The sequence below is a fragment of the Tachyglossus aculeatus genome, chromosome 16 (genome assembly GCF_015852505.1).
Source record: "Tachyglossus aculeatus isolate mTacAcu1 chromosome 16, mTacAcu1.pri, whole genome shotgun sequence".
NCBI classification, from domain to species: Eukaryota; Metazoa; Chordata; class Mammalia; order Monotremata; family Tachyglossidae; genus Tachyglossus; species Tachyglossus aculeatus.
The window spans coordinates 2,750,531-2,773,449 of record NC_052081.1 but is presented as its reverse complement, the minus strand read 5'-3'; the positions used below and the strand labels follow the sequence as shown (position 1 = coordinate 2,773,449).

Sequence of the window (22,919 nt, the reverse complement as noted above, 5' to 3'; positions counted from 1 at the left end):
TAGTAAGCGCTTAATAAATGCCATTATTATGATTATTGTTAGTATTTCCACTGAGCCGCGCTGCTTTGAAGCGGCGGGGGGGACGACGACGGACTCACCAAGGACGCGCTCGCCCAATCCCCCCAGCTCCATGTAGGCGTTCTGGAAGGCCTCCTTCATCTCCTCGTCCAGCGCCTGCTCCTTGCCGTGCATCAGGATGGAGCTGCAGCGGTCCAGGATGCGTTCGGGGGCTCCCTTCATCACCAGCAAGTGACGGGATTCGGACTGGTTCGGGTTCTTGTGGATGGACAGCTGATGGACGGACGGACGGATTAAGCGGCCGAGCCGAGCGAGGCCCACTACGCCCACCCCCAACCGGGCGCTTCCAACAGTGCTCGGCGCTTAGAACGGTGCTTTGCACGTAGTAAGCGCTTAATAAACGCCATCACCACTATTATCGTATTGACTGAGTGCTGACTGTGTGCGGAGCAGTGCACTAACCGCTTGGGAGAGGACGCACATAGCGCTTAATAAATGCCATTATTATTATTATCGTATTGACTGAGCGCTTACTGTGTGTGGAGCAGTGCACTAAGCGATTGGAAGACGACGCACACAGTCAGCGCTTAATAAATGCCATTATCATTATTACCGTGAGAGCTTACTGTGTGCGGAGCAGTGCTCTAAGCGCTTGGGAGAGGACGCACATAGTAAGCGCTTAATAAATGCCATTATTATTATTACTACCATATTGACTGAGCGCTGACTGTGTGCGGAGCAGTGAACTAAGCTCTTGGGAGAGGACGCACACAGTCAGCGCTTAATAAATGCCATTATCATTATTACCGTGAGCGCTTACTGTGTGCGGAGCAGTGCACTAAGCGCTTGGGAGAGGACACACACAGTCAGTGCTTAATAAATGCCATTATTATTATTGCCGTATTGACTGAGCGCTTACTGTGTGCGGAGCAGTGAACTAAGCCCTTGGGAGAGGACGCACACAGTCAGCGCTTAATAAATGCCATTATCATTATTACCGTGAGAGCTTACTGTGTGCGGAGCAGTGCTCTAAGCGCTTGGGAGAGGACGCACATAGTAAGCGCTTAATAAATGCCATTATTATTATTACTACCGTATTGACTGAGCGCTGACTGTGTGCGGAGCAGTGAACTAAGCTCTTGGGATAGGACGCACACAGTCAGCGCTTAATAAATGCCATTATCATTATTACCGTGAGAACTTACTGTGTGCGGAGCAGTGCACTAAGCGCTTGGGAGAGGACACACACAGTCAGTGCTTAATAAATGCCATTATTATTATTGCCGTATTGACTGAGCGCTTACTGTGTGCGGAGCAGTGAACTAAGCCCTTGGGAGAGGACGCACACAGTCAGCGCTTAATAAATGCCATTATCATTATTACCATGAGCACTTACTGTGTGCGGAGCAGTGCTCTAAGCGCTTGGGAGAGGACGCACATAGTAAGCGCTTAATAAATGCCATTATTATTATTACTACCGTATTGACTGAGCGCTGACTGTGTGCGGAGCAGTGAACTAAGCTCTTGGGATAGGATGCACACAGTCAGCGCTTAATAAATGCCATTATCATTATTACCGTGAGCGCTTCCTGTGTGCGGAGCAGTGCACTAAGCGCTTGGGAGAGGACGCACATAGCGCTTAATAAATGCCATTATTATTATTATCGTATTGACTGAGCGCTTACTGTGTGCGGAGCAGTGCAGTAAGCGATTGGAACAGGACACACATAGTCAGCACTTAATAAATGCCATTATTATTATTACCGTATTGACTGAGCGCTTACTGTGTGTGGAGCAGTGCACTAAGCGCTTGGGAGAGGACGCACACAGTAAGCGCTTAATAAATGCCATTATTATCATTATTACCGTATTGACTGAGCGCTTACTGTGTGCGCAGCAGTGCACTAAGCGATTGGAAGAGGACGCACACTGCAAGCGCTTAATAAATGCCATTATTACTATTACCGTATTGACTAAGCGCTGACTGTGTGCGGAGCAGTGCACTGAGCGATTGGAAGAGGACGCACACTGCAAGTGCTTAATAAATGCCATTATTATCATTATTACCGTATTGACTGAGCGCTTACTGTGTGTGCAGCAGTGCACTAAGCGATTGGAAGAGGACGCACACTGCAAGCGCTTAATAAATGCCATTATCATTATTACCGTGAGCACTTACTGCGTGCGGAGCAGTGCACTAAGTGCTTGGGAGAGGACGCACATAGTAAGCGCTTAACAAATGCCATTATTACTATTACCGTATTGACTGAGCGCTGACTGTGTGCGGAACAGTGCACTGAGCGATTGGAAGAGGACGCACACTGCAAGTGCTTAATAAATGCCATTATTATCATTATTACCATATTGACTGAGCGCTTACTGTGTGCGCAGCAGTGCACTAATCAATCAATCAATCGTATTTATTGAGCGCTTACTGTGTGCAGAGCACTGTACTAAGCGCTTGGGAAGTACAAGTCGGCACTAAGCGCTTGGGAGAGGACGCACAGTCAGTGCTTAATAAATGCCATTATCATTATTACCGTGAGTGCTTACTGTGTGCGGAGCAGTGCTCTAAGCGCTTGGGAGAGGACGCACACAGTAAGCGCTTAATAAATGCCATTATCATTATTACCGTATTGACTGAGCGCTGACTGTGTGCAGAGCAGTGCAGTAAGCTATTGGAAGAGGATGCACATAGTAAGCGCTTAATAAATGCCATTATCATTATTACCGTATTGACTGAGCGCTTACTGTGTGCGGAGCAGTGTACTAAGCGCTTGGGAGAGGACGCACATAGTAAGCGCTTAGTAAATGCCATTATTATTATTACCGTATTGACTGAGCGCTGACTGTGTGCGGAGCAGTGCAGTAAGCGATTGGAAGAGGACGCACATAGTAAGCGCTTAATAAATGCCATTATCATTATTACCGTATTGACTGAGCGCTTACTGTGTGCGGAGCAGTGTACTACGCACTTGGGAGAGGACGCACATAGTAAGCGCTTAATAAATGCCATTATTATTATTATTACCGTATTGACTGAGCACTTACAGTGTGCGGAGCAGTGTACAAAGCGGATGCTATTCCCTGTCCACAGTGAGTTCATGGTCTACAGGAGACGGTCACATGTATATATGTTTGTACATATTTATTACTCTATTTATTTTACTTGTTCATATCTACTCCATTTTATTTTGTTAATATGTTTGGTTTTGTTCTCTGTCTCCCCCTTCTAGACTGTGAGCCCACTGTTGGGTAGGGACCGTCTCTATATGTTGCCAACTTGGACTTCCCAAGCGCTTAGCACAGTGCTCTGCACACAGTAAGCGCTCAATAAATACGACTGAATGAATGAATATAAATAAACGACGGATACGGACAAGTACGCTGCAGGGCTGGGAAGTGGCGGGGATGAAGAAAGGGAGCGAGTCCCGGTGACGCAGAAGGGAGTGGGAGAAGAGGAAAGCAGGGCGCGGTCAGGGAAGGCCTCTGGGAGGAGACGGGCTTTGGAGGAGAGGGATTGTCTGTCGGATTTGAGGAGGGAGGACGGGAATGAGGGCTTTGAAGGAGAGGGATTGTCTGTTGGATTTGAGGAGGGAGGACGGGAATGAGGGGTCGGCAGCGAGAGGGACGGGATGGAGGCCCAGGGAGAAGATTGGGATTAGAGTGGGATGGGTCGGAGAGGGGTGAGGTAAGAGGGGACCCCCCCCGCCCCGTCCGGAGCGCTCCTTACCTGGTATTTGTTGGTGGAGTTGAAGGGGATCTCTCCGACCTTGACGTATCGCTCCCGCATCTCCTTGACGGAGCCGCAACACAGCTCGATGCACTTGAGGAGGGCGGACTCCGACGCGTCGCCGGCCACGGCCCTCTGGGGGAGGGAGGGAGGGCCCATCGGTCAATCAATGAGCGCCCGGACCGCTGGACTAGGCGCTTGGGAGGGGACGGCGGAACGAGCCTCCGGTGCCCCCTCCCACAGAGACTGGACATCCGGCGTCCCCTTCTAGACCGTGAGCCCGCTGTTGGGGAGGGACCGTCTCCATATGTCGCCGACTTGCTTCCCAAGCGCTTAGAACAGTGCTCCGCACACAGTAAGCACTCAATAAACACGACTGATTGATTCTAGACTGTGAGCCCGCTGCTGGGGAGGGACCGTCTCTATATGTCGCCGACTTGCTTCCTTAGAACAGTGCTCCGCACACAGTAAGCGCTCAATAAATACGATTGATCGATTCTGGACTGTGAGGCCACGGTTGGGGAGGGACCGTCTCCATATGTCACCGACTTGCTTCCCAAGCGCTTAGAACAGTGCTCCGCACACAGTAAGCGCTCAGTAAATACGATTGATTGATTCTAGACTGTAAGCCCGCGGTTGGGGAGGGACCGTCTCTATATGTCGCCGACTTGCTTCCTTAGAACAGTGCTCCGCACACAGTAAGCGCTCAATAAATACGATTGATTGATTCTAGACTGTGAGCCCACGGTTGGGGAGGGACCGTCTCTATATGTCGCCAACTTGCTTCCCAAGCGCTTAGAACAGTGCTCCGCACACAGTAAGCGCTCAGTAAATACGATTGATTGATTCTAGACTGTGAGCCCACTGCTGGGGAGGGACCATCTCTATATGTCGCCGACTTGCTTCCTTAGAACAGTGCTCCGCACACAGTAAGCGCTCAATAAATACGATTGATCGATTCTGGACTGTGAGGCCACGGTTGGGGAGGGACCGTCTCCATATGTCGCCGACTTGCTTCCCAAGCGCTTAGAACAGTGCTCCGCACACAGTAAGCGCTCAGTAAATACGATTGATTGATTCTAGACTGTAAGCCCGCGGTTGGGGAGGGACCGTCTCTATATGTCGCCGACTTGCTTCCTTAGAACAGTGCTCCGCACACAGTAAGCGCTCAATAAATACGATTGATTGATTCTAGACTGTGAGCCCACGGTTGGGGAGGGACCGTCTCTATATGTCGCCAACTTGCTTCCCAAGCGCTTAGAACAGTGCTCCGCACACAGTAAGCGCTCAGTAAATACGATTGATTGATTCTAGACTGTGAGCCCACTGCTGGGGAGGGACCATCTCTATATGTCGCCGACTTGCTTCCTTAGAACAGTGCTCCGCACACAGTAAGCGCTCAATAAATACGATTGATTGATTCTAGACTGTGAGCCTGCTGTTGGGGAGGGACTGTCTCTATATCAATCAATCAATCGTATTTATTGAGCGCTCACTGTGTGCAGAGCACTGTACTAAGCGCTTGGGAAGTCCAAGCTGGCAACATATAGAGACAGTCCCTACCCAACAGTGGGCTCACAGTCTAGAAGGGGGAGACAGAGAACAAAACCAAACATACTAACAAAATAAAATAAATAGAATAGATAGGTACAAGTAAAATAAGTAAATGAATAAATAGAGTAATAAATCTGTACAAACATATATCCATATATACAGGTGCTGTGGTGAAGGGAAGGAGGTAAGATGGGGGAGATGGAGAGGGGGACGAGGGGGAGAGGAAGGAAGGGGCTATATGTCGCCGACTTGCTTCCCAAGCGCTTAGAACAGTGCTCCGCACACAGTAAGTGCTCAATAAATATGATTGATTGATTCTAGACTGTGAGCCCGCGGTTGGGGAGGGACCGTCTCTATATGTCGCCGACTTGCTTCCTTAGAACAGTGCTCCGCACACAGTAAGCGCTCAATAAATACGATTGACTGATTCTAGACTGTGAGCCCGCGGTTGGGGAGGGACCGTCTCCATATGTCGCCGACTTGCTTCCCAAGCGCTTAGAACAGTGCTCCGCACACAGTAAGCGCTCAATAAATACGATTGATTGATTCTGGACTGTGAGCCCACGGTTGGGGAGGGACCGCCGTCTCCGGATGTCGCGACTTGCTTCCTAAGTGCTTAGAACAGTGCTCCGCTCAGTAAACGAACGACAAGGGCACCAATCCGGGGGCGGGCCCACCTTGAGGATGGGAATGTTGTCCTGGTTGGCCTGGAATACCGCCCGGTTGCAGAGGCCGGCGATCCTGGACAGAGCTTGCCACGTGATGGAACTCTTGTCAAAGGAGACCCCTGAGGGGGCGGGAAAAAGGAGCTTGAGTTGGGGGTCCGCCGCCGGGCCGCGGGCCCCCCGACCGGGACCCCCCGACTCACCGCTCTGGTTCTCGGTGGTGTCCGCCTCGTGGATCTGGTTGTCGAACCACATGTGGGCCACGGTCATGCGGTTCTGGGTGAGAGTCCCCGTCTTGTCGGAGCAGATGGTGGACGTGGAGCCCAGCGTCTCCACCGCCTCCAGGTTCTTCACCAGGCAGTTCTTGCGCGCCATGCGCTTGGCCGTCAGCGTCAGGCACACCTGCGGCGATGGGCCCACGGGGGGTCAGGCCCCCCGTCGACGCCGCCGCCGCCGGCCGGCCCCCCGCGGCCCCCCGCCCCGGCTCACCGTGACGGTGGCCAGCAGCCCCTCGGGCACGTTGGCCACGATGATGCCGATGAGGAAGATGACGGCCTCCAGCCAGGTGTACTCGAGGATGAGGGAGAGGACGAAGAAGGACACGCCCAGGAAGACGGCCACCCCGGTGATGAGGTGGATGAAGTGCTCGATCTCGGCGGCGATGGGCGTCTGGCCGCCCTCCAGCCCCGACGCCAGCGTGGCGATCCGACCCATCACCGTCCGGTCCCCGGTGTACACCACAATGCCGCGGGCCGTTCCTGCGCACGCCCACACATACACCGGTACGGCTTTGGGATTCATCTAACACTACACACACACACACATACACACACACACACAACTCCCTCACCCTGTACGTCTTTGGGATTCATCTAGTACACACACACACACACACACACACAACTCCCTCACCCTGTACGTTTTTGGGATTCATCTCACACACTCACACACACACACACACACACACACACACACACACACACACACATCCCTCACCCTGTACGTCTTTGGGATTCATCTAACACACACACACACACACACACACACACACACAAAAAAAAATCCCTCACCCTGTACGTCTTTGGGATTCATCTCTCACACACACACACACACACACACACACACACACACACACACACACACACACACACACAAATCCCTCACCCTGTACGTCTTTGGGATTCATCTAACACACACACACACACACACACACACACACACACACACACACACACACACACCCGGGTACATCTTTGGGATTCATCTAAAACACACACACACACAAATACACAAAACTCCCTCACCCTGTAAGGTTTTGGGGTTCATCTAACGCGCGCGCGCACACACACACACACACACACCCTCATCCTGTACATCTTTGGGATTCATCTAACACACACACACACACACACACACACACACACACACACACAACTCCCTCACCCTGTACATCTTTGTGTGTGTATGTGTATGACAGATGAATCCCAAAGACGTACAGGGTGAGGGAGTTGTGTGTGTGTGCGTGTGTGTGTGTTAAATGAATCCCAAAGATGTACAGGGTGAGAGAGGTGTGTGTGTGTGTGTGTTAGATGAAATCCCCCCCACATACACACACACACACACACACACACACACACACAACTCCCTCACCCTGTACATCTTTGGGATTCATCTAACACACACACACACACACACACGAGACACTCCCTCACCCCCCTGAGAAGCAACAGAGCCCCCCCCGCAAAGACCCCAGGCTGGCAGGCTTTCACGCACTCCTTCATCCAGTCGCATTTACCGAGCGCTTACTGGGTGCAGAGCACTGCGCTGAGCGCCCGGGAGAGTCCGATAACAACGGTGAACGGTGACCTTCCCCGCCCGAGGCGGGCTTACGGTCCAGAGGGGGAGGCGGTGGCCGGCACACAGCCAACACACCCGACTCCGAAGGGGAAAATAATCGCCCTCGCGCTTAACACACCCCACTTTGAGGAAGAAAATAACCTCCCCCTGATTATTCATTCATTCATTCATTCATTCAATCAATCGTATTTATTGAGCGCTTCCTGTGTGCAGAGCCCTGGACGTCCAAGTTGGCAACATCTAGGGACGGTCCCTACCCAACGGCGGGCTCACAATCTAGACGATTATTCAGAATAATAATAATAATAATAATAATAATAATAATAATGGTGGGCCCTCACCTTCGACGCAGTTGGTGGAGAAGAAGGCGATGTTCCTGGTCTCCAGCGGGTTCTCGTTGGTGAAATCGGGCGAGCGGGTCTGCGGCTCCGACTCGCCGGTGAGGGAGGAGTTGTCCACCTGTCGGGGAGAGGTCCGGAGGGGGTGGCGGGCGGTCAGGGGCCGGCCAGCCGACCCCCCCAGCCCACCCCCCCGGGGGGTCCCGGTCGCCCACCTTGCAGCCGTTGGCGGAGATGATGCGCAGGTCGGCCGGGATGCGGTCGCCGCCCTTCACCTCCACGAGGTCTCCCACCACCACCTCCTCCGCGTTGACGCTCATCTTCTCGCCGTTGCGGATCACCAGGGCTTGCTTCGGGCCGGAAAAGAGCCATTCATTCGTCCAATCATATTACGCGCTCAATAAATACGATTGAGTGAATGAATGAATGAATGGAGAAGTGGTGGTGGCGGGATTAGAACCCACAAGCCCGGGCTCTTTCCACTGAGCTACGCTGCTTCAAGATGTTGCCAACATGTACTTCCCAAGCGCCCTGCACACAGTAAGCGCTCAATAAATTCATTCATTCAATCGCATTTATTGAGCGCTTACTGTGTGCAGGGCACTGGACTAATAATAATAATGGCATTTATTAAGTGCTTACTATGTGCAAAGCACTGTTCTAAGCGCTGGGGAAGTTACAAGGTGATCAGGTTGTCCCACGGGGGGCTTACAGTCTTAACCCCCATTTTACAGATGAGGGAACTGAGGCCCAGAGAAGCTAAGTAACTTTCCCAAAGTCACACAGCTGACAAGTGGCGGGGCCAGGATTTGAACCCATGACCTCTTGACTCCAAAGCCCGGGCTCTTTCCACTGAGCCCGCTGTTGGGTAGGGACCATCTCTTTATGTTGCCAACTTGGACTTTCATTCATTCATTCATTCAATCGTATTTATTGAGCGCTTACTGTGTGCAGGGCACTGTACTAAGCGCTTAGGAAGTACATGTTGGCAACATCTTGAAGCAATGTGGCTCAGTGGAAAGAGCCCGGGCTCGTGGGTTCTAATCCCACCACCATCACTTGTCTGCTGGGTCACTTCACTTCTCCATTCATTCATTCAATCGTATTTATTGAGTGCTCACTGTGTGCACGGCACTGTACTAACCGCTTGGGAAGTCCAAGTTGGCAACATATAGAGACGGTCCCTACCCAACAGTGGGCTCACAGTCTAAGAAACCAAGCGAGGAGGCTCGGAAACGTCTTGAATATCAGATGCACGTGGCAAAAGAAGCTGGTGCAGATGATATTCTTGACATATCAAAATGTGAGCTCTCAGAGGTGAGGGAACTGAGGCACAGGGAAGTGAAGTGACTTGCCCAAAGTCACACAGCTGACAAGTGGCGGAGCCGGGATTTGAACCCACGACCTCTGACTCCAAAGCCCGGGCTCTTTTCCACTGAGCCACGCTGCTTCTCTCTCTCTATACATGTTTGCATGTATTTATTACTCTATTTATTTTACTTGTACATATTTATTCTATTTATTTTATTTTGCTAATATGTTTTGTTTTGTTGTCTGTCTCCCTCTTCTAGACTGTGAGCCCGCTGTTGCAAAGTCACACAGCTGACAAGTGGCGGAGCCGGGATTTGAACCCATGACCTCTGACTCCAAAACCCAGGCTCTTTTCCACTGAGCCATGCTGCTTCTATCTATCTAATCTATCTATCTATCTATCTATGTGTATATATATATATATACATGTTTGTATGTATTTATTACTCTATTTATTTTACTTGTACATATTTATTCTATTAATTTTATTTTGTTAATATGTTTTGTTTTGTTGTCTGTCTCCCCCTTCTAGACCGTGAGCCTGCTGTTGGGTAGGGACCGTCTCTAGATGTTCCCAACTTGGACTTCCCAAGCGCTTAGTCTCCAGTGCTCTGCACACACAGTAAGCGCTCAATAAATACAATTGAATGAATGAATGAACTTGTACTTCCCAAGCGCTTAGTCCAACGCTCTGCACACAGTAAGCGCTCAATAAATATGACTGAATGAATGAACGAACTTGTACTTCCCAAGCGCTTAGACCAGCGCTCTGCACCCAGGAAGTGCTCAATAAATACGACAATGAATGAACTTGTACTTCCCAAGCGCTTAGTCCAGCGCTCTGCACACAGTAAGCGCTCAATAAATACGACTGAATGAATGAATGAACTTGTACTTCCCAAGCGCTTAGTCCAGCGCTCTGCACACAGTAAGCGCTCAATAAATACGACTGAATGAATGAATGAACTTGTACTTCCCAAGCGCTTAGTCCAGTGCTCTGCACACAGTAAGCGCTCAATAAATACGACTGAATGAATGAATGACTGAACTTGTACTTCCCAAGCGCTTAGTCCAGTGCTCTGCACACAGTAAGCGCTCAATAAATACGATTGAATGAATGAATGAATGAATGAATGACTGAACTTGTACTTCCCAAGCGCTTAGTCCAGTGCTCTGCACACAGTAAGTGCTCAATAAATATGATTGAATGAATGAATGACCGAAGGTCCGGGAACTTGGATCTCCCGGGGATCCCACCCGGGGCCGGGTGTGCCAACGGGCCACGCGGGAGGAGGAGGGTGCGATTCCATACCTGGGGCACCATGTTTTTGAAGGATTCCATGATCTTTGAACTCTTGGCCTCTTGATAATAGGAGAAGCAGCCGGTGATGATCACCACGGCCGACAGCACAACACCAAGGTACAGCTGGAGCAAAGAGAGAGAAGGCGGGAGGGGAGAGGTCAGTCGAGGGTCCGGGGAGCCCTTTGGACACCCCATCGTTCGAGGGATTCCAGCCCTGAATTTCCACCCGGGGGGGGAAACTGAGGACCGGCGGTCTGGGAGTTGGAATGGCGTGGGTTCCGATCGCGGCTCTGCCACATGTCTTTTAGACTGTGAGCCTGCTGTTGGGTAGGGACCGTCTCTCTATGTTGCCAACTTGTACTTCCCAAGTGCTTAGTACAGTGCTCTGCACACAGTAAGCGCTCAATAAATACAACTGAATGAATGAATGTCTGCTGGGTGACCTTAGGAGAGTCACTTCACTTCTCCAGGCCTAAGTTCCTTCAACTGGAAAATGGGGACGGAGACTGAGCCCCGTGTGGGACGGGGATTACGTCCACCCTGAAGACCTTTTTATCTACCCCAGCACTTAGTACGGTGCCTGGCACACAGTAGGCACTTAACAAAATACCATTATTATCATCATTATTGTAAGACAAGGACTGTGTCCAACCTGATGACCAAATACCATTATTATTATTATTATTATTATTATTATTGTGAGACAAGGACTGTGTCCAACCTGATGACCAACAAATATTGTTATTAATATTATTATTATTATCGTGAGACAAGGACTGTGTCCAACCTGATGTCCAAATACCATTATTATTACTATTATTGTTGTTGTTGTTGTTGTTGTGGGACAAGGACCGTGTCCAACCTGATGACCAAATACCATTATTATTATTATTATTATTATCATTGTGAGACAAGGACTGTGTCCAACCTGATGACCAAATATCATTACTATTATTATTATTGTGAGACAAGGACTGTGTCCAATCTGATGACCAAATACCATTATTATTATGATTGTTGTGAGATAAGGACTGCATCCAACCTGATAACCAACAAATACCATTATTATTATTATTGTTGTTGTTATGAGACAAGGACTGTGTCCAACCTGATAACCAACAAATACCATTATTATTATTACTATTATTGTTGTTGTGAGACAAGGACTGTGTCCACCCTGATGACCAAATGCCATTATTATTATTACTATTATTATTATTATTATCATGAGACAAGGACTGTGTCCAATCTGATGGCCAAATATCATTATTATTATTATTATTATTATCATCATGAGACAAGGACTGTGTCCAATCTGATGGCCAAATATTATTATTACTATTATTATTACTATTATTATTACTATTATTATTGTGAGACAAGGACTGTGTCCATGTCCAAGCTGATGACCAAATACCATTATTATTATTATTATATTATTGAGACAAGGACTGTGTCCAAGCTGATGACCAAATACCATTATTATTATTATATTATTATTGTGAAACAAGGACTGCGTCCAACCTGATGACCAAATACCATTCTTATTGTTATTATTGTGACACAAGGACTGTGTCCAAGCTGATGACCAACAAATACCATTATTATTATTAACATTCTTATTGTTGTGAGACAAGGACTGCGTCCAACCTGATGACCAAATACCATTATTATTATTATTGTGAGACAAGGACTGCGTCCAACCTGATGACCAACAAATACCATTATTATTATTACTGTGAGACAAGGACTGCGTCCAACCTGATGACCTTGTATCTAACCCAGCGCTTGGTACAGTGCTTGGCACCGAGTAAGCACTTAAATACCATCGTAATTATTATTGTGGGATACGGAGTGTGCCCAGCCTGATGACCTTGTATCTACCCCAGCGCTTACTACAGTGCTTGGCACCGAGTAAGCACTTAAATACCATCGTAATTATTATTGTGGGATATGGACTGTACCCAGCCTGATGACCTTGTATCTACCCCAGCGCTTAGTACAGTGCTTGGCACCGAGTAAGCACTTAAATACCATCGTAATTATTATTGTGGGATATGGATTGTGCCCAGCCTGATGACCTTTTATCTACCCCAGCGCTTAGTACAGGGCCCGGCACATAGTAATTATTATTGTTACGTGGGATGGGATGGGTATACAACCTGATGACGTTGTATCTACCCCCGCGCTGGCACACAGTAAGCGCTTAAATGCCATAATTATTATCAGACGGCCCGCAGTCCCTCCCGCCTCCCCCCATCCCGACGCTCCAGGACTCACGTTATCGTTCTGCGGCTCCTCCTCGGTGGCCGCCTGGATCCCGTAGGCCAGGAAGCAGAGGACGGCGCCGATCCAGAGCAGCATGGAGAACCCCCCAAATAGCTGGCGGCAGAATTTGATCCACTCCGGGGTCGTGGGCGGGGGCGTGAGGGCGTTGGGACCGTCCCGCGCCAAGATCTCCGCAGCCCGGGAGGTGCTCAGGCCCTGGTCGAGGAAGAGGAGGGCGATGGTAGTGGCCGCCCCCCACCATCGCCCCTCACTCCCAACTGGACGCCAACCCCGGGAGGCCGCTTACCCGGCTCAAGTCGGTCCCGTATTTGCGGTGAAGCTCGTCCAGGCTGAGTTTGTGGTCATCCTGAGGAACAAGCACAACGGCGTTGGGATGTGATAAGCGCCTATTTGGGGCCGGGCACCGGACTGAGCGCTGGGATGGAGCCAGGCAAATCGGGTTGGGTTCCCAGTCCCTGTCCGACGTGGGGCCCATTCATTCATTCATTCATTCATTCAATCGTATTTATTGAGCGCTTACTGTGTGCAGAGCACTGGACTAAGCGCTTGGGAAGTCCAAGTTGGCAACATATAGAGACGGTCCCGACCCAACAGTGTGGGCTCACAGTCTCAATCCCCCTTTGACAGATGAGGCAAATGAGGCCCAGAGAATAATAATAATAATAATAATAATAATAATAATAATGATGGTATTTATTGCAGCGTGGCTCAATGGAAAGAGCCCGGGCTTGGGAGTCAGAGCTCATGGGTTCAAATCCCGGCTCCGCCAATTGTCAGCTGTGGGACTTTGGGCAAGTCACTTCGCTTCTCTGGGCCTCAGTTACCTCATCTGGAAACTGGGGATGAAAGCTATGAGCCCCATGTGGGACAGCCTGATCACCTTGTATCCTCTCCAGCGCTTTGAACAGTGCTTGGCACATAGTAAGCGCTTAACAAATGCCATCATTACTATTATTATTATTAAGCGCTTACTGTGTGCCCAGCACTGTTCTAAGCGCTGGGGAGGTTACAAGGTTGATCAGGTTGTCCCACAGGGCGCTCACAGTCTTAACCCCCATTTTCCAGATGAGGAAACTGAGACCCAGAGAATAATAATAATAATAATGATGGCATTTATTAAGCGCTTACTGTGTGCCAAGAACTGTTCTAAGCGCTGGGGAGGTTACAAGGTTGATCAGGTTGTCCCACGGGGCGCTCACAGTCTTAATCCCCATTTTCCAGATGAGGGAACTGAGGCCCAGAGAATAATAATAATGATAATAATAATAATAATGATGATGGCATTTATTAAGTGCTTACTATGTGCAAAGCACTGTTCTAAGCGCTGAGGAGGTTACAAGGTGATCAGATTGTCCCACGTGGGGCTCACAGTCTTAATCCCCATTTTCCAGATGAGGTCACTGAGGCCAGAGAAGTGAAGCGACTTGCCCAAAGTCCCACAGCCGACAATAGGCAGAGCCGGAATTTGAACCCATGACCTCCGACTCCAAAGCCCGGGCTCTTTCCACCGAGCCACGCTGGCCCAAGGTCACACGGCAGACAAGTGAGCCCGCTGTTGGGTAGGGACTGTCTCTGTATATTGGCAACTTGGACTTCCCAAGCGCTTAGTCCAGTGCTCTGCACATAGAAAGCGCTCAATCAATACGATTGAATCAATCAATCAATCAATCAATCAATCGTATTTATTGAGCGCTTACTATGTGCAGAGCACTGTACTAAGCGCTTGGGAAGTACAAATTGGCAACACATACAGACAGTCCCTACCCAACAGTGGGCTCACAGTCTAAAAGGGGGAGACAGAGAACAGAACCAAATGTACCAACAAAATAAAATAAATAGGATAGAAATGTACAAGTAAGATAAATAAATAAATAAATAGAGTAATAAATATGTACAACCATATATCCATATATACAGGTGCTGTGGGGAAGGGAAGGAGGTAAGATGGGGGGGATGGAGAGGGGGATGAGGGGGAGAGGAAGGAAGGGGCTCAGTCTGGGAAGGCCTCCTAATGAATGAATGACTGAAAGTGGAAAGTTGGGGAGATGGTCTGCCCTCCCCAGCCCCGCTTGCCCAGCTCACGGGGGCCCGGGGACCCCCCTCCCGCCCCCCGGGACCACCCGTCCATCCTACTCACCATGGTCACCTCCTTCTTCAGCTCGTCCATGTCCTTCTCCTTCTTCCCCTTCTTCTTGTCTCCCTGTTCGGAGACGGCCGCCGGCTCATACTTATCGCGTCCGACCTGGGGAGGGACAAGACACCGCTTAGCGCCGCTCGCTGGACCGCACTCCCCTGAACCCCCAGACCCTCGGGGTCCCCCGCTGACCACCTAATCAATCAATCGTATTTATTGAGCGCTTACTGTGTGCAGAGCACTGGACTAAGCGCTTGGGAAGTACAAGTTGGCAACATCTAGAGACGGTCCCTGCCCAACAGTGGGCTAAGCCCGGGGAGCCCCCCAACTCCAGTTCTAGACTGTGAGCCCATTCACTCATTCATTCAACCGTCGCACAGCGGACAAGCGGCGGAGCCAGGATTAGAACCCAGGTCCTTCCGAGTCCCAGGCCCGGGCTCTAGCCACTAGGCCACACTGCCTCCCGCCACTGTGGGAAAGGAACGTGATTGCTACCTCTGCTATATCATCCTTTCCTTAATCATTTATTGAGAACTTACTGCGTGCACTGTATAATAACAAAATAAATCATCATCATCAATCGCATTTATTGAGCGCTTACTATGTGCAGAGCACTGTACTAAGCGCTTGGGAAGTACAAATTGGCAACATATAGAGACAGTCCCTACCCAACAGTGGGCTCAATAAAATAAATAGAAAAAATATGCACAAATCAAATAAATATTACTAGTGCATATTAGTACGCTGTCCTAAGCGCTTGAAAGAGGACAGTTGGTGGACACATTCCCTGCCCACAACGAGCGTACGCTCTGCACGTTGTAGGCGCTCAGTAAATACCACTAATTGATTAATGCTACCCTCCGGCTTCTCTGGGCGCCAAGTCCGCTCTGTTCCCTTGATTCCCCGGCCCAGGGTCTCCTTCAGTCCCCCAACCAAAAAACCACCAGCACAACCCCTCTGGGGGAGGGTCTGTGAATAATGATAATACTACTACTACTACTACTACTACTAATAATAATAATAATGGCATTGGTTAAGCGCTTACTATGTGCAAAGCACTGTTCTAAGCGCTGGGGGGATACAATGGGCTCAAGTTGTCCCCCGTGGGGCTCACAGTCTTAATCCTCATTTTACAGGCGAGGTAACTGAGGCTCAGAGAAGTTAAGTGACTTGCCCAAGGTCACACAGCAGACAGGTGGCAGAGCCGGGATTCGAACCCATGACCTCTGACTCCAAAGCCCGGGCTCTTTCCACTGAGCCACGCTGCTTCTCTGAAGACCCCAGCCCCCAGGTGAGGGGAGACAACACATTTTCGGACCCCGGGCACATCATTCTTTACATTCTTCGGCCTCAGGCGCGGCTATTTTTAGCACTGTGGAGGACGCCCTCTTTGAAGCGGGTCAGAGCAAACGTCGCCATTTGGGGGGGATGGTGCTTTTCTGGTCACCCCCTCTCCCCACAATTCATTCACTCAATCATATTAATCATTTTAATAATAATAATTTTGGTATTTAAGCGCTTACTATGTGCAAAGCACTGTTCGTTCATTCATTCAATCGTATTTATTGAGCGCTTCCTGCGTGCAGAGCGCTTGGGAAGTCCAAGTTGGCAACATCTAGAGACGGTCCCTACCCAACAGTGGGCTCACAGTCTAGAAGGGGGGAGACACAGAACGAAACAAAACAAGCGCTTAGTACAGTGCTCTGCACACAGTCAGCGCTCAATAAATACGCTTGAATGAATGAATAAAATAGAATAAATATGTACAAATAAAATAAATAGAGTAATAAATATGTACAAACATATATACATATATACAGGTGCTGTGGGAAGGGGAAGGCAATAAGGCGGGCGAGGAGGTGATCAGTTTGTCCCACTGGGGGCTCACAGTCTTCATCCCCATTTGACAGATGAGGGAACTGAGGCCCAGAGAATAATAATAATAATAATAATGGTATTTGTTAAGCGCTTACTATGTGCCAAGCACTGTTCTAAGCGCTGGGGAGGTTACAAGGTGATCAGGATGTCCCACACGGGGCTCCCAGTCTTCATCCCCATTTGACAGATGAGGGAACTGAGGCCCAGGGAAGTGAAGTGACTTGCCCAAAGTCACACAGCTAACAAGCGGCAGAGCCGGGATTAGAATCAATCATATTTATTGAGCGCTTACTGTGTGCAGAGCACTGTACTACGCACTTGGGAAGTCCAAGTTGGCAACATATAGAGACGGTCCCTACCCAACAGTGGGCTCACAGTCTAAAAGGGGGAGACAGAGAACAAAACCAAACATACTAACAAAATAAAATAAATAGAATAGATATGTACAAGTAAAATAAATAGAGTAATAAATATGTACAGACATATATACAGGACATATACACATATATACACATATATTAGAACCCATGATCTGCCAAGCCCGGGTTCTTGCCACTGAGCCATGCTGCTTCTCTGAGCCCTTACTGTGTGCAGAGCACTGTACTAAGCGCTTGGAAAGGACAATTTGGCCACATATAGGGACGGTCCCTGCCCAACGACGGGCTCACAGTCTAGAAGGGGGGGAGAAAGACAGCAAAACAGAACAAGTAGACAGGCAACAATACCACCAAAATAAACAGAATTATAGATGTGAGGTCAAGGAGCCCAAAAAACAGAGACACCATTTTCCTGACCCAAAGAATCAGGCCTGAGGTAATTTTTTTTTAAAAAAAAACAACAGTATTTAATAATGATGGTATTTATTAATAATAATAAAAATGATGGCATTTGTTAAGCGCTTACTATGTGCGAAGCACTGTTCTAAGCGCTTGGGGGGATATAAGGTGCTCAGGTTGTCCCGCATGGGGCTCACAGGCTTCATCCCCATTTTACAGATGAAGTAACTGAGGCTCCGAGAAGTTAAGTGACTTGCCCAAGGTGACACAGCAGACACGTGGTGGAGCCGGGGTTCGAACCCATGACCTCTGACTCCAAAGCCCAGGCTCTTTCCACTGAGCCACGCTGCTTCTCTATTAAGCGCTTACTATGTGCCGAGCACTGTTCTAAGCGCTGGGTTAGATACAAAGTGATCATACTGTCCCACGTGGGGCTCACAGTCTTCATCCCCATTTTCCAGACGAGGTAACCGAGGCCCAGGGAAGGGACGTGACTTGCCCAAAGTCACAGAGCTAAGTGGCGGAATTCGAACCCACGACCTCTGACACCCAAGCCCGGGCTCTTGCCACTGAGACACGCTGCTTCTCCATTTGTTAAGCGCTTACAAAGTGACGGGGAACTGTACTAAGCGTCGAGGTAGGCGCGACCTCGTCGCGTTGGACGAATTCCACGTCCCACGTGGGCTTCAGGGTTTTGACCCCCATTTTCCAGATGAGGGAACTGAGGCATAGGGAAGTGAAGTGACTTGCCCATAGTCACACAGCAGACAAGGGGGGGAGTCAGGATTAGAACCCAGGTCCTTCTGACTTCCGGTCTGGGCTCTCTATTCACTAGGCCACGCTCTTTCTCTAACTTTAATCAATCAAGCAATCAATCAATCGCATTTATTGAGCACTTACTGTGTGCAGAGCACTGTACTAAGCGCTTGGGAAGTACAAGGTGGCAACATATACACAAGCTAATTGATGGGGGTTAGGGGAGAAAATGTCATTTCCTCAGTTCGTTCACGATCCTCAATAAATTGCTAATATTTTGAGCATTTACTCTGCGGAGCACTGTGTAAAAGCACTTGGAAGAGGGCAATGGAATCAGTAAATATGCACTAGTAATATTTATTTTATTTGTGCATATTTTTTCTATTTATTTTATTTTGTTAATATGGTTTGTTTTGTTCTCTCTCCCCCTTCTAGAATGTGAGCCCACTGTTGGGTAGGGACCGTCTCTATATGTTGCCAACTTGTACTTCCCAAGCGCTTAGTACAGTGCTCTGCACACAGTAAGCGCTCAATAAATACGATTGAATGAATTACCACTAATAGTAACAGTAATAATAGTAGTATTACTATTATTACCAGAATTAGAAATAGTAATATTTCAAATTACCACCTGTCTCCCCCTCAGACTGTGAGTTCGTTACGGACAGGGAACATGTCGGCTGATTAATTTAAATGATTAATTTAATAATTGATAATTATCAACATTAATTATATAATTAACATTATAACTATGTATTATAATATAATTAATATTAATTAACATTATAATTAATTGAGTCTGTTGCATTGTAATAATAATAATAATAATGGCATTTGTTAAGCTCTTACTATGTGAAAGCACTGTTCTAAGCGGTAGGGAGGTTACAAGGTGATCAGGTTGTCCCACGGGGGCTCACAGTCTTAATCCCCATTTTACAGATGAGGGAACTGAGGCCTAGAGAAGTGAAGTGACTTGCCCAAAGTCACACAGCTGAGAGTTGTCGGAGCTGGGATTGGAACCCATGACCTCTGACTCCAAAGCCCGGGCTCTTTCCACTGAGCCACGCTGCTTTCTCTAACTTCTCTGTGCCTCAGTGACCTCATCTGTAAAATGGGGATGAAGACTGTGAGCCCCCCGTGGGACAACCTGATCACCTTGTAACCTCCCCAGTGCTGAGAACAGTGCTCTGCACGTAGTAAGCGCTTAATAAATGTCATTATTATCTTGTATTTCCTCCAGCACTTAGTACAGTACTTAGAACAGTGCTTTGCATCATTATCATCATCATCATCATCAATCGTATTTATTGAGCGCTTACTATGTGCACAGCACTGTACCAAGCGCTTGGGAAGTACAAATTGGCAACATATAGAGACAGTCCCTACCCAATAGTGGGCTCACAGTCTAAGAGGGGGAGACAGAGAACAAAACCAAACATACTAACAAAATAAAATAAATAGAATAGATATGTACAAATAAAATAAATAAATAAATAAATAGAATTTGCACATAGTAAGTGCTTAATAAATGCCATTATTGTTGTTGTTACCAAACACCAATTTTAAAAAAACAAACAACAGTTGCCAGGTGTGACTTTTAATGAAGTTACAACTCGCTTCCCTTTGGGATTTCATCCCCTCCGGAGGACTGAGATTTGGATTTTCGGCCCCCGTGGGAAGGAGGTGGAGGGGAGCGGCCTGTAAATAGCTGCTATTTACAGATTCCGTACATTCAGTCCTCGCCCCACCCTTTCCTCACCCAGGATGGCTTTCCCTTTACCCTGTTTTTTCCCCCCTATGTGGAGCTCATTTTACCGGGTGGCACCCCAGAGGGACGCTTAAGTTCCCCCAGGAACAGGAATTTTGTCTTCTCTTTTGGGATAAGCGCTTAGTACAGTGCTCTGCACACAGTAAGCGCTCAATAAATACGATTGATCGATGGATAACGCCAACTCCCCTTGGGCAGGGATGGTCTGCAGAATAACGGTCTCCCCGGGCCTTGGTACGGTGCTCTGGACACGGACCCTCAGCGTGGGCAAGACTGGGCAAGTCACTTCACTTCTCTGGGCCTCAGTTACCTCACCTGTAAAATGGGGATTAAAACTGTGAGCCCCCCATGGGGCAACCTGATCACCTTGTAACCTCCCCAGCGCTTAGAACAGTGCTTTGCACATAGTAAGCGCTTAGCAAATACCATCATTATTATTATTATTATTATTAATGAGGCCCAGAAGAAATGACTTGCTTAACGTCACACCGCAGGCAGCAATACTACTTATGGTAATAATAATAATAATAATGACAGTATTTGTTAAGCGCTTACTATATGCCAAGCCCTGTTCTAAGCACTTGGGTAGATACAAGGTAACCAGGTTGTCCCACGTGGGGTTCACAGTCATTCATTCAATCGTATTTATTGAGCGCATACTGTGTGCAGAGCACTGGACTAAGCGCAGTCTTGATCCCCATTTTACAGATATCTTCTCTGTGCCTCAGTTCCCTCATCTGTAAAATGGGGATGAAGGCTGGGAGCCCCCAGTGGGACAACCTGATCACCTTGTAACCTCCCCAGCGCTGAGAACAGTGCTCTGCACATAGTAAGCGTTCAATAAATGTCATTATTATTTTGTATTTCCCCCAGCGCTTAGCACAGAACTTAGAACAATGCTTTGCACATAGTAAGCGCTTAATAAATGCCATCATTATTATTATTATTATTATGCACCAAGCACTGCTCTAAGCACTGGAGTAATAATAATAATAATGGCATTTGTTAAGCGCTTACTATGTGCAAAGCATTGTTCTAAGCGCTGATAAAAGAGTAAATTCAGGGTAATCAGGTAGGACACAGATGAGATAACTTACTATACACTAAGCACTGCTCTAAGCACCGGACTAAATTCAAGGTAATCAGGTTGGCCACAGTCCCTGTCCCCCGTGGGGCTCACACTCTCGATCCCCATTTTCCAGATGAGGGAACCGAGGTCTGGAGAAGGGAAGTGACTTGCTCAAGGTCACAGCAGGCAAGCGGCGGGGCCGGGATTAGAACCCAGGTCCTCCTGACTCTCGGGCCCGGGCTCTAGCCATTAGGCCCTGCTGCTTCTCGAGATTTCTGACCAAAATCCCTCACCCTCTCTGGGTCGCGGCCTTCAAAGGGGGCTATTAATAGCCGCCTCTCCTTCCCTGGCGGGGATGTGGGGAGGATAAAGAGAGATAATTGAGGCAAGCGCATTTTGGGAAAAATCAAAGCGCTCCAAAACAAGGCATAATACGAATAATTATAACCATCGTCGTGATTATTCTACCACATGTCCGGAGGTGAAACCAGCTTGAGGTGGGACGGGTCTCTCCCCTGGCCCACATTCCTTACAGGTTTTAAAGGGTTCATTCATTCAATTGTATTTATCGAGCGCTTACTGGGAGCAGGGCACTGTACTAAGCGCTTGGGAAGTCCAAGTTCCTTCCTCTCCCCCTCGTCTCCCTTTCCATCCCCCCGATCTTACCTCCTTCCCTTCCCCACAGCACCTGTATACGTGTTTGTACATATTTATTACTCTATTTATTTTACTTGTATATATCTATTCTATTTATTTTATTTTGTTAGGATGTTTGGTTTTGTTCTCTGTCTCCCCCTTCTAGACTGTGAGCCCACTGTTGGGTAGAGCCTGTCTCTATATGTTGCCAACTTGTACTTCCCAAGCACTTAGTACAGTGCTCTGCACACAGTAAGCGCTCAATGATTGATTGATTGTCTCTATATGTTGCCAACTTGTACTTCCCAAGCGCTTAGTACGGTGCTCTGCACACAGTAAGTGCTCAATAAATACGATTGATTGATTGATATAGAGACAGTCCCTACCCAACAGCGGGCTCACAGTCTAGAAGGGGGAGATGCACAACAAAACAAAACATATTAACAAAATACAATAAATACAATAAATATGGACAAATAAAAGGGGTGAAGAGGGGTGTGGGTGGGAGGGGTGAAAGGAAGGAAAGGAGCAGGATGGCCTAATGGAGAGAGCACTGCCAAACCTGGATTCCCATCCCTTCCCAGCTCTTTTTTTTTATGGTAGTCATTGTGAACTTACTATGTGCCAAGCACTGTCCTAAGCGCTGGGGTAATACTACTACTACTACTAATAATGGCATTTATTAAGCACTTACTATGTACAAAGCACTGTTCTATGCGCTGGGGAGGCTACAAGGTGATCAGGCTGCCCCACGTGGGGCTCACAGTCTTCATCCCCATTTTACAGATGAGGGAACTGAGGCACAGAGAATAATAGCAATAATGATGACATTTA

At 48.2% G+C, this 22,919-nt stretch overlaps 1 protein-coding gene across 1 annotated transcript in view; it reads right to left on the bottom strand.

Moving 5' to 3' along the window:
• Positions 1 to 22,919, bottom strand: part of ATP1A1 (ATPase Na+/K+ transporting subunit alpha 1) — a 51,219-nt gene that overhangs the window by 10,925 nt on the left and 17,375 nt on the right. Inside the window, exons 2-12 of the mRNA XM_038757673.1 lie at positions 15,206 to 15,310; positions 13,355 to 13,414; positions 13,060 to 13,263; positions 10,789 to 10,902; positions 8,381 to 8,515; positions 8,169 to 8,286; positions 6,460 to 6,728; positions 6,174 to 6,372; positions 5,983 to 6,092; positions 3,752 to 3,886; positions 99 to 291 (exon numbers count right to left, since the gene is read on the bottom strand). Coding sequence (XP_038613601.1) covers positions 99 to 291; positions 3,752 to 3,886; positions 5,983 to 6,092; positions 6,174 to 6,372; positions 6,460 to 6,728; positions 8,169 to 8,286; positions 8,381 to 8,515; positions 10,789 to 10,902; positions 13,060 to 13,263; positions 13,355 to 13,414; positions 15,206 to 15,310 — 1,642 coding nt within the window. The remainder of the gene's footprint in view (positions 1 to 98; positions 292 to 3,751; positions 3,887 to 5,982; positions 6,093 to 6,173; positions 6,373 to 6,459; positions 6,729 to 8,168; positions 8,287 to 8,380; positions 8,516 to 10,788; positions 10,903 to 13,059; positions 13,264 to 13,354; positions 13,415 to 15,205; positions 15,311 to 22,919) is intronic.